This window comes from Rosa chinensis, chromosome 6 (genome assembly GCF_002994745.2).
Source record: "Rosa chinensis cultivar Old Blush chromosome 6, RchiOBHm-V2, whole genome shotgun sequence".
NCBI lineage: Eukaryota > Viridiplantae > Streptophyta > Magnoliopsida > Rosales > Rosaceae > Rosa > Rosa chinensis.
The window spans coordinates 8,457,736-8,470,546 of NC_037093.1; the positions used below are offsets into that span (position 1 = coordinate 8,457,736).

General features: G+C 40.2%; 1 protein-coding gene across 1 annotated transcript; it reads right to left on the minus strand.

Moving 5' to 3' along the window:
- Nucleotides 1–10,944: 10,944 nt before the first annotated feature.
- On the minus strand, nucleotides 10,945–12,759 carry LOC112170751. The gene is made up of 3 exons (XM_024308057.2): nucleotides 12,468–12,759; nucleotides 12,292–12,364; nucleotides 10,945–12,215 (listed from the first exon to the last, which is right to left on the minus strand). The coding sequence occupies exons 1-3, from the start codon at nucleotides 12,716–12,718 to the stop codon at nucleotides 11,130–11,132; spliced, it is 1,410 nt and encodes a 469-aa protein (XP_024163825.2). The 5' UTR covers nucleotides 12,719–12,759; the 3' UTR covers nucleotides 10,945–11,129.
- Nucleotides 12,760–12,811: the final 52 nt, after the last annotated feature.

Sequence of the window (12,811 nt, forward strand, 5' to 3'; positions counted from 1 at the left end):
TGATTACATGGAATGAGAACCTGTAGGCTGTATACTGCTGATATTAAAAGGAAAGTATCTGATCCTATGTACTGTAAATATTGACAGTTAGAAGATTAACATTTCTCTGGAATTTTTTATATGTTATTGCTTATTTATTTGAATACGGTATCAGTTTGCCACAAAGAACTATTTGGTAGGTGGGAATTTGAAACACCAGTTCATCCATATTCTGCTTAGTGCTGCTTTCCTTATTCTACACTCTACATCATTCTAGAGTTGTATACAGAATTACAGTTGAATTAAAAATGGGTTCATAAACACACCCAGTTGAACAAGTCAAAGATAATAATCTATGGCATTCTGTACATACTAGAATTGTCTATTTTTACTTAAATACTGAGACCAAGAGAAGGAAATACATTCATGACCCTTATATAGACCACAGACTTCCATGTCATCGAAAGAAAAGAAAAAGAAAAAAAAACACTTCCATTTGCTAAACTAATTAATAACATCAGCTTGGATAATGAGGTTAATATAAAAGTCTGCTCCTCTTCTTCAACGGTCAGCCTCATTCCAGCAGTAGGTTTGCAGTAACATATAGTTGAGGTCGTTTTCTTGATTAAGCATTTTTCACTGTGTGCCTATACTAGAAGCTTATATTTATGAGTTGTGGTTTATGGCTTCAAATGGGAACTCTTCAGATTTTACCATTATCATTTCACAATTTAATTAGATAATCGAATGTGTATGTTTGTGTCTATTTGTATATGTACTGCTTTTCCTTGACATAGATTTTCATATCCTTCAGTTTGGATCATGTCTGTGTCATATATACTGAGGTTAAGATTATAAAACACTAACTATTTTTATATCAATATCCTAGCTTTTGGAGAAAGCACTTGATGAATGCGGTGTTGATTTGGGTTCTTTTTGCTTATAAATGAAATTTCTGGTATTTTTCATAGTTGGATGCTGAAACCAGTTGTTCATAGTTGAGATTGGTTGGTTTATTACCTGAACTTGCGTCCAAGACTTACGGCCCTGGTTCTCGCACTTGGTATGAATTTCTTGGCCAATCTTATTCTTTCTTATTCCCTGAAATTGTTTGAGATCTGCCTAGTACTGATGTATTATATGTGATTCTGTGCTTTGTTTGTTGTTTATGGTTCTATGATACCTTTGTATCACTTGAGTGTTTACCACCTTGTGAAGATATTTTTGTTTGCTACCAATTTTTTTTGTTTTTGCACCTCTGATCTAAGAATCTATTTGACTACATTTATAATACCTAAATTACAACATGTTTGGTGTCTAAATATAAGGTAAAAAGTAGCTCCAGTGAAACGAAGCTGAAAGAACGTGGATAAAGAATGGGCTTATTGTAAAAGCAGGTTACATCTAAAACCAGAAACCCTAAGGTTATGATGATATAAACCATAAATGTATTGTAAACTCTTTTCTATTTTTTGTTGTTGTTGTTGTGTGTCATTAGCAATCCTAGAGCCTTTTATGACGGAGCCAAAAAGTTTGTTGATAGCATTCATGCAAGTAAGGGGTATCCTGAAAAGATCCAGTGCCCATGTAGTAGTTGTATAATCGTATGGTCTTACCCACCTCGTACTGTATTAGATCATCTAACCTCAAATGGGATATATGAGAGTTATATTAATTAGACCTTTCATAGAGATGAGCCAAGAACTAGTTGCTATTTACAGAAAAACTGTGCTGAAATATTGGGAAACTGAACTTGGTACTGTTATTGGAAAATTGACATATATCTTCATATATATATGTTTAACTTAGATGTTCATTTGCTCTTACATATATGGTTTGCTGAGTACTTGCTTTTGTTATTTAACTGTGTTTTACATTCATTACAGGGACTTCCAATTTTTGAAGTATATATTAACGAACTCTGACTGATGATAAATTTCTTAAAGAGATAGTCGAGAGATTCCACATTTGATAGTTGTTCAAAAGATGATGCGGTATATTTTGTAATGCTATATTCTTAAACTCAAGTTTGCTACCAATTGTACTTAGTTTGTAGTAGATTGGATATGACAAGTTTGTTAAAACATTTTCTAGTATTTATGGTATATATGTTGATTCGCCTGTACTTGAGCTTATTATTCTTGCTTAATATTACAAAATGAAATATTAATTGACCATTTTTGGATTATGAGCAATACCATGAAACCTCTCTATCACAAAGACTTTTATGGCAGGTAGGCATGGCAACGTGCGGGTATAGTGCGGGTACAGTGTGGGTTCTTAACGGGCCGACCCAGTAAGTTAGCTTAACGGGTTTCGCGGGCCAAACCCGACGGGTTTGCGGGTTTTCCATTGGAACCCGTTAAAACCCGTAATTTTTTTTTTAAACTTTTTATCAAAGCAATTAAAAGTTTAAAACCAATTAAGACTTATGTATATAACCCCTCATTTGCCATTTTCTCTATATGAACTTTTTTGGCTTTCTATTTTGAAATTTTTTATTTTCTATCTTTTTAGATTTTTTTTTCCTTTCCTTTTTTGACAAAAAATAATTCACAAAACACAATTATACGACGATCCAACGGTCGGACCCTCACAGATCACCTAGAGGATCATCTTTACTGATTTATACGAAGATCCAACGGTCGGATCCTCACGAATCGCCCTTAGGTTCATCCTCTCAAAATTATACGAAGATCCAACGGTTGGATCACCTAGAGGATCATCTTTACCCATTTATACGATGATCCAACGGTCAGATCCTCACAGATCACCTAGATGATCATCTTTACCGATTTATACGATGATCCAACGGTCAGATCCTCATGGATCGCCCTTAGGTTCATCCTCTCAAAATTATACAACGTTCCAACGGTCAGATCCTCCCGGATCACCTAGATGATCATCTTTACCGATTTATACCATGATCCAACGGTCAGATCTTCACAGATCGCCCTTAGGTTCATCCTCACAAAATTATACGAAGATCCAACGGTTGGATCGTCCCGGATCTCCCTTAGAATCATCCTCACAAAATTATATGTCGATCCAACGGTCAGATCCTCACGGATTGCCTTTTGAATAATCTTTGCACAATTATACGAAGATCCAACGGTTGGATCGTCCCAGATCGCCTTTAGAATCATCCTCACAAAATTATACGACGATCCAACGGTCGAATCCTCACGGATCTCCTTTTAAATCGTTTTTTCACAATTATACGAAGATCCAACTGTCGGATCCTCATGGGGAATAAGAAAAATTAAAAAATACCCTGGTTGAAAAAACAAAAAAAAGGGTAATGGGAAATGGGTTTTGAATTAACGAGTTCCAACGGGTTTAGCCCGCAAAACCCGTTAATTTGAGGGTTTTTTGCGTGCAGGCTTTTTTTAGCCCGGATTAATAAACGGGGGGGGGGGTTTGCGGGTTACTGGTTTAAATGGCAGGCTATGTGCGTCATAAATGACATATAAAATTGATAGAAAAGCCTTCTATGGCATGCAAAGTTGGCCGTAAAAAATAGGTGACAACTTCTTTTACGGCATGCCAGGTGTGCCGTAAAAATAGTCTTTCACGGCATGCGTAGTAGGCCGTGAATAGAGTGATAGACAGTCTTTTACGGCATGCCAGATTGAAGAATTACTGGTGTTTGGACCCAAAATGAGCATTTTGGCCTGACAAGGCACGTCTTGGAGAAATTGAGCCAATGTCAGTGGCTCAAGCTATATATTGTCGACAAGTTCAAAATATATATTTAGAGGCTAAATAAAGCCTACTGTGGAAGCATGGAAATGGAAAGTCAACTTTAGCACATTTTCCTACTTCGGCTAGGAGAAACCGAGCTAAACAGAAGGAGCGGCCGCCTGACCAAATGAACTCGAAATGGGCTGAAACTCTGCAGATCCATTCTAGACATCCTAAGAAACATTTCTTATGAAGAGTGCAAGATCCAGATAGAAGTGGAAGGCCTTCAAAAGATCAGTCCAATGTTCTGCAGAAGCAAAATTGGAAAACTGGACCTGTAAGGGGTCCAACAGCATTTCCGGCCCAACCACTATACTAAAAGCTCTGAAATTTTACCAACATGATCTACACTCATAGTGGAACATTTGTTATGAAGACGTCACGGCCAAAATATGAATTCCTGATGGAGATATACATGAAGGAATAAAGGAGCCGAAAGTGCTTCCTTATCTCCAAAATTCATCATTCCTTATCTCCTTATCTCCCAAATTCATCATTCCTTATCTCCTTATCTCCGAAATTCATCATTTCTATCTCCATTAATGCTCCATCTCCACCTCCCTTATCTCCAATTAGTGCTCCACTTTCATTTGTTTAATGCCAAAGTAGTTGGCATGGTAGCCTATAAATAGAGGTTACATTGAAACACCAAAACACACATTCACAACAACAACATCTCTAAGATGATCTAAGTTCTCTCTAGAGCAACCTCTCTAAGAGCAACTCCTCTCCTTCTCTTTCTCTTACCGGTGATCACACTCCTAGTCCTAGTCTTCCCAGAAGCCGACTTTCAGTGCCATCAAATCCTCTGTCAACGTACTTCGGTCCTAGTCTCCTCGGGAGCCGACGGTAGTGCCGCGACCACAACGGTTACAGAACCAGCCAAGCAAGGGTAACGCCCTAGCAACCCAGCCAAGCTAAAGTCACGCTTTAGCAAGTTCTCCTCACTTCCCAGTGGTTCTCGCTCTGCTCGATCTACAACATCGAGTATCGATTGTGATTTTCAAGAAGCTCAGCAAAAGTCCTCGCCACGAGGCACAAAGAATCCCACGACGAGGTTGGTGCTCTCCTCGTCCACAATTGCTTAAAAGAAGTCAGGTCAAGGGACACCCCCGACGACCGCACCCGAACGGTGCTAGCACGCCCGCGCAGAAAAGAGACTGTTAACCAGCTGCAACAAAATTGGAGCCAAACAACTGGAACTGAATAATTCTTTGTATTGAATAATTGTATTTATAATACAACCATGCTGCTGTATACCAAACGTAGTACAATTAGAACTCTAAGATTACAAACATCTATCAACAACTAAAAGATAATTATGCTAGCTAGCTTAGACTTATCAACACAATAGGACGTTATCACATCCACAACAGAGGACAAGGACAAGTTAGTTAACACCCCCCTGCAAACTGGGCGGCCTTTGGCAGACAAGTTTGGACAAGAGAAGCTGATGTCGTGGTTTGTGTAAAGCCTTAGTGAGTAGATCAGCGGGTTGATCAACAGAGGGTACAAAAAGAACACGATGACTGCCCAACGCAACACGTTCGCGAACAAAATGGTAATCAAGCTCTATGTGACGAGTGCGGGCATGGAAGATAGGATTAGCAGCCATATAAGTTGCACTGAGGTTGTCACAATGGAGAACAGTGGGAGAGACTAGCGGTTGTCCCAGTTCATAAAGAAGATAAGAAAGCCATGTAGTTTCAGCACAAGCGTGAGCAAGAGAATGATACTCGGATTCAGCGCTAGAGCGAGACACAGTTGGCTGCTTTTTAGAACACCAAGAAACAAGATTGGGACCCAAGTAAAGAAGGTAGCCCGTGGTAGAGCACCGTGAGTCTGGACAGCCAGCCCAATCGGCATCTGAGAAAGCATGAATCGTAGGAGTACAGATAAAAGGCCGAAGTAGAATGCCATATTCCAAAGTACCTTTCAAGTATCGAAGAATCCGCTTAACAGCAACCATGTGAGGTTGCCGTGGAGCACTCATAAATTGAGCAACTTGATTAACAGCATAGGCGAGATCGGGTCTAGTGAGAGCAAGATACTGAAGACATCCAACCAAACAACGGTACTCAGAAGGATTAGATAGAAGCTCACCTCTAATAGCATATAACACAGCTTTGGTAGCAAGAGGTGTGGAGCAAGGCTTGCATTCAATCATGTTGCTGCGACGAAGAAGATCAATGGCATATTTTGTCTGCGAGATATGTAACCCATGAGAGGAAGAACGTACTTCTAAACCCAGAAAATAACTTAGGGCACCCAAGTCTTTGATGTCAAATTCACGCCCCAAAGCTTGAATAAAAGAGCCAAGATGAGAAGAGCTACTACCAGTGACAATGATGTCATCAACATACAGAAGCAATAAGATGGTATGAGTAGGGCACCGATGAATAAATAAGGAAGAATCAGCCTTGCTTTGAGTGAATCCAAACCGTATAAGAAATGAGCTAAAGCGATGAAACCAAGCACGAGGAGCTTGTTTGAGCCCATATAAAGCCTTGTGCAGCTTACAGACATAGTGAGGACGAAGAGGATCAACAAAGCCAGGAGGTTGAGACATAAATACCTCTTCTTGAAGGAAACCATGTAAAAATGCGTTCTTAACATCCAATTGACGCATAGACCAGCCCTTGGAGATGGCAAGACTGAGCACAGTACGGATTGTAGCAGGCTTCACCACTGGGCTAAAGGTTTCATCGTAGTCAACACCTGGTTGTTGATGAAAACCCTTGGCAACTAGTCTTGCTTTGTAACGTTCAATGCTGCCATCAGATTTGCGTTTGATCCAAAACACCCACTTACACCCAACTGTGTTTTGAGAGGAAGATGGAGGCACAAGAGACCATGTATGATTCTTAAGGAGAGCATTAAATTCTTCCACCATCGCTTGTCGCCACTCAGGATGACGGATAGCTTGGGAATAACAAGTAGGTTCCAGAGGAAAGGAAGAAAGAGCTACAGTAAGAGCTTGAGAGAGTGGATATCGCACAGTCCCATCTGTGCGAATAAGAGGACGACTTATTCCATCCTTGAGGCGAGTAACCATCTGATGACCAGGAGGGTCTATAGGGGGTGGTGGGATGGTAGGGGCAGGTGCAGTAGGTGCTTCAGGTGTAGGCGGTGGAGGTGGAGAGGCTGGAGGAGAAGGTGGGACAGGTGCCACATGGGGAGGAGGGGAAGGATTAATAGGAAATAATTCCAATTCCACAGGTGGTAGGGTAGGAATGGTGGATTGAGAAGAAGCAAATGGAAAATGAGTCTCATTAAAGATCACATGACGGGAAATATACACTTTGCCAGAACTTGGATCCAGACACCTGTAACCTTTATGTTGCAAGCTGTAACCTAAAAACACACATTCTACAGAACGGGACATTAATTTGTTAGTAACATAAGCCCCAAGATGAGGAAAACAGGCACAACCAAAGGTACGTAAATGAGAAAAATTAGGCGGACGTTGAAATAAAACAGAGAAAGGAGATGACCACCTTAAGAGAGGTGTTGGAAGTAAATTAATGAGATAAACAAAGGTAAGAGCAGCCTCAACCCATAAATTAAGAGGAACATGAGAGGAAGAAAGGAGAGTACGTGTCATGTTTGCAATGTGGCGGTGCTTGCGTTCAGCAAGACCATTTTGTTGAGGTGTATGTGGACAAGATAAACGATGTTGAATACCTAATGAACGACATAAATTCGAGAAATTATGGTTAACATATTCAGTACCACCATCACTCTGAAAATATTTAAGAGAAGTGTTAAAAATATTTTTGACCATAGCAAGAAAAGTTTGAAAATGAGTGAATACTTCGGACTTTCTACGCATGGGATAAATCCAAGTGTAGCGAGAGTAATCATCTGTAAAAAGAACATAGTAACGAAAACCAGAAACAGAAGGCACGGGAGACATCCATACATCAGAGTGAACTAAACAAAAAGGAAAAGAAGAATGAATTCCATTACTGATGAAGGGAAGTTTGGTTGACTTGCCAAGAGCGCAACCTTTACAAAAGAAATTATTATTACGAAAATGGGAACCTAAACTAGGACCTAAACGAGAGAGCACAGAGGATGATGGGTGACCAAGATGATTGTGCCAAACACGAGAGGAAGAAGCGAGGAGAGCTTGAGGAGGTGGAAGCGAGAGTGGATAGAGACCATCTTTACATGGGCCCTGAAACAATAAAGAACCCGTACGTAAGTCAAAAATCATATAACTATCAGGAAGAAAAACAAAACCAACAAAATTATCTCGAGTAAATTTTGCTACAGATAAGAGATTTTTGGTAAGAAAGGGCACATGGAGAGCATGACGTAAGAGAAAGGAATGAGAACCAAGAGACAGAGGAATAGTACCAGTTTGGGCTATGTTAAGAGAGTCACCGTTACCAACTATAACAGAGGTGTTACCATTATAAGGTGTTGGGTTTTGAAGAGCAGAAGGAGTTCTAGTCATATGATGGGTGGCACCAGTGTCAGGATACCAAGTCGGGTCATGATATTGCACGCTATGAGTGCCAGCAAAAGGTGGTGTCAGAGAATCAGGACCAGCATAATGATGAGGACAATGGGCAGCAGCATGTTGATTGGTGGAGCATGTGGGACACCATGGGGAGGGTAGAGCACCTAAGACACCAGGCCCAGAATTCCAATTGTTGTTACGGGTAGGAGGAGCACGGATAGGAGGCCAGGTGCCAGGATTAGGAGGGGCAGACCAAAGATTGGGATGAGAGGCAGAATTGTTCCAACGACCTCGGTTATGCCAATTACCACGACCAGGACGACCTCCACGGTTACGAGATGACCCACGAAAAGAACCACGAGTAGAGGGATGGAAAGAGAGCTGAGAAGCACGAGGTGGAGCAGAGGAGGACTGAGTTGCTAACAGAGCCGTGGAAGGGGAGTTGTCATGGAAAGAACGGGCTGTTTGAGACTCAAATGAAAGAAGGCGAGAGCGAAGCTCTGTAAAGGCCGGTAGTGGTGGAAAATTGAGGATAGTAGTGACTAACATAGCATAGTCAGGACCTAGGCCACGCAAGATAGCAGTGACGAGATCATTGTTGGAGACGGGCTCATTTATGGCGGCCAAGGAGTCAGAAAGAGACTTGGCGTGTTGGAGATATTCAGATATGGTTTTGGAACCCTTTTGCATGTCAAGGAGTTGGAAGCGAAGATTAGCAGCATTAGCCACATTTTGTTGAGCAAAGTGTTGTTGCAAGCAGTCCCATATAGCCTTGGAGGTGTCATGACCAACTGTCACAGAGAGAATTGGTTCAGATAGAGTGGTCGTGAGATAACTGCCCACAAGTTGATCCTCTTGAAACCACTTGCCATAAGCAGGGTTGGGTTGAGGGGGAGCATTTCCAACGGCAGGAAGAGTGGGAGATGGAGCAATGCAGGAACTGTCAACGTATTTGAAGAGGTTATGGCCATTGAGGAAAGGACGCATTTGTCGGAGCCAGAGTAAGTAGTTGGTTTCGGTGAGTTTGAGGAAGTGAGCAACATTAGGACCGGGGAGGGAGGAGGTTTCAGAAGCCATGATGGTGAAAGTGGTGAAAGGAGGAAAAAAAAAAAAACTTCGTTTAGAAGTTGGCAGGCTCTAATACCATGAAGAATTACTGGAACTGAATAATTCTTTGTATTGAATAATTGTATTTATAATACAACCATGCTGCTGTATACCAAACGTAGTACAATTAGAACTCTAAGATTACAAACATCTATCAACAACTAAAAGATAATTATGCTAGCTAGCTTAGACTTATCAACACAATAGGACGTTATCACATCCACAACAGAGGATAAGGACAAGTTAGTTAACACAGATGCGCACTAAATAAGTGGTCAGAAAGTCTTTTACGGCATGCTTATTGGACATTCACGGCGTGCAAACATTCTATAAATCAAATTGGACGACTGTTGAGAGTACATTTAAGGCGTGCTTGGATTCACAATTACGGCCCTCTTATGCGTGCCGTTAAAAAGGAATGTCTTTTACGGCTCGGGCATTTACAGCCTGCTGTTTTACTCCGTAAATACCCTTTTACGGCGCACATTGTGGGCCGTGAAAGACCATTTTTGGTGTAGTGTGATGGCCTTGCAGTCGGCAACTTTCTCGTCCAAGGCGACCATTTCTTCCTTCACCTCATCATACTTCGAAGTTTGTCCTAGCCTGTTGTTCTCTTCCGTGACTAAACAAGCTTCCAACCTTTTTATCTGTGCTTCCAACTCTTTCTTCACTTCATCTACATGCACCATGTATATCGGATATGGTGTGTCGATCACATAGGTGAAATCATGTGTGCTTTGCATATGAATTTCAATTCTTGCAAACCAATAAAAGTATGATATTCTCAATAAATCTTACCTCACATGATAAGAGTAAAACCAATTTCATAAGCTCAACTTATAAATAAAGATATTAGCAAAGAATAACAATATAAAGGAACAACAATTGACACGTTTACATTTGTACAATCCGAGCATTGAAATTTAAGTATGGCATACTTAGCCATAAATATCAATTCGTATAATTGATAATTTCATATAGACTCAAAAAGAGCTATAGATTCATAGCTTTGGAAAGTTAGAATATATTGAAACATTATGAGTATGATTCGAGTTCGATTTTTTTATTCTTGTCATGGTACTCATTAAGGCAATAAGTTACTTTGACTATAATAGAGTTAGTCAGTGGTGTTCACCTGGTCAGCTGCTGACTAAAAAATTTATACTCAACAACCCTTAGATTTACATCCAAGGGTAGAAAACGAAACACCTTAACTTAATAATAATTCTCTCTGCCCTTGGATTTACATTCAAGGGTGGTTGAGCATTATTTTCTTGGTCAATAACTGACCAGGTGAACATTTTCGTAGAATTAGTATATATAGGGAGAGGATAATTTCCAGTATATATAAGCTCTAGACTTTTTATTTCCATGAGTGAGCATTAAGGCTTTTTCATTCATTCATGGACTTGCCTTTGGCAGTTTGAATCCATTAAGGATTTGATTAAGCAATATGCTTATAATGACACATAGGATTTAGGGATTTGCTTTTAGCAATTTGCCTTTAAGATCTTCATAATAACTATGACAACCTGCCATAAATCTCTTTTCAATATAACAATTATATGTAACACTATACATATAGAAAAGTTGTCTCTTAAAGAAAAATAATAATTTCATGCCTCTATAAAGAGAGAATTGTGTCATAATGATTCCAATTCACTGGAATGAACATCCTCTTATAATTTATGGGTTATAAGGTCCAAATATATCATCACATTTTCAATAATCAAATTTATTAGAATTACAATATGGCCAATAGTATAGTTTGGGGAACAGCATTGACCAAAAAAAAAAAATATAGGTTTTTTTTGCCCACCCGGGCTTCTATCTAGATCCCCGCCTGCTCATCTCCCCAATTATCCCAATCAACTTTCAAGAACCCGGGAGCTTTTCCTTCTTGTTTTATCAATCTGCTCCACCATTTATTTTCAGCTTTTTTCACTAGGTGAAAGATGTTTCTCGAGCCAACACTATACCTACTCTCATTTACATCAATCTTGTCATAGAGATCAAGATCAACTACATAGGGTGTCTTTTCTGCTCCAGCTGTAGCAGAGAATAGAAACTTTCCTTCAGGCTCCAGTGTAAGCTTTACATCCTGGGCATCAGGCAACTCAATAGTGATGTAAAGCGTATCAGGCTGCTGAGCCCACTTCACACTAGGATGTCGACTCATGGTGGCGTTTGCAATTGCAAACCTAGTAAACATAATCTTTAGGTTGTCCCAGTGCGACTGTTTTCGAGTTACTAACTGGTAAGCTGCTTGGGTCGTTCCCTCCATGGAAGACACTCGTGCCAAGTCCGAGACCAGTCCATCTCTCGCAGTGGTGACTTGTGTCTCGATCGAATCAATAACCTCATCAATCTTTTTCCTGTTGCTCACTTCTGTGGCTAAACAAGCTTCCAACCATTTGATTTGTGCCTCCAACTCTTTGATCGTGGACTTATAGTTGGCAACTTTCTCGTCCAAGGCAATCATTTCTTTCTTTACCTCATCATACTTCGAAGTTTGTTGCCTCACCACAAACAACTTCTGGGTAATCGAGGCTGATAAGTCTGAGGCCACCTTCAACTCATCTTGAGCTTTAATGAAAGCAGAGGTTTCTTCCGAAAGATTACATCTGAATGATGAAAGGTTAATCTTCAATTCTGATGGACATGACTCGGCTGATAGCAGCGTGGCTGAGTAAAGGAGAAACTCTTCTTGCACCTTGGGATCAGCTAGAGCTTTTAACCCGCGATCAAAGACCTTCCGGAGTCCCTCCTTAGCCAAGGCAAGCTCGTCCTGGCCAACAAACAACCGACCATCCAACTGTGGATGAACATCGATGGTAGGAAATGGCTTGGACAAGAGATCAGTAACATCAACAACCACTGCATCAATGCTCTCTAGCTTGGCTGAAGATGATCGACCCTAAAAAAGCAAGTACGTGTATGAGTTATTGGAAAGTTGATGATGCATAAAACCAAAAATTAAGGGAAAAGCTCACCTTGGCCATCAATTGTTGGAGCACTTGAGCATCTAGATATTTACGGCAAGAGGAACACCAAATTGATTTATTACTGTTTCAAAAGTTGAGCAAGACAGAAGACATATTCATATTGAATCACTGCAGAAAAAGGAAGACTTGAGCCTGTAATTTGTAGAAAACATTGTAATGGTTACCTGCAGTTTACAAAAAGACAGTGTTTTGCCTCCAAATAATGCTCACCAACATGAAGCTTAACAGCACAGAGGACGTCCTTACAGGACAAACAAAACCAATTATTCTTGGGATGCTGACATGTACAGTATGAAATTGTTGCACCGATTAGTAGTACGAGGTATTCTTCAAACTCAGGTACTCGTATTTTGATGATGTAAGAGTAGAGAATCGTGCTAGAGCTTTTTACTATAACTATTAAAAGATTATGCATGTTCGATGAGAAAAACACTGAATTCCTTCTTTCATCAAAACTGTTTTCCAAATGGTGGCTCCAATGTACATGTAAATTTGCAAAGCTAACTGC

Bases quoted from the DNA above. Each gene is read 5' to 3' on its own strand.
- LOC112170751 (XM_024308057.2), bottom strand. From the start codon at position 12,718: ATGCATAATCTTTTAATAGTTATAGTAAAAAGCTCTAGCACGATTCTC. The intron at 12,365-12,467 runs GTAACCATTACA...CTTTTGAAACAG, and splicing joins TGTCTTTTTGTAAACTGCAG to TAATAAATCAATTTGGTGTT. The intron at 12,216-12,291 runs GTGAGCTTTTCC...TTGCTTTTTTAG, and splicing joins TCCAACAATTGATGGCCAAG to GGTCGATCATCTTCAGCCAA.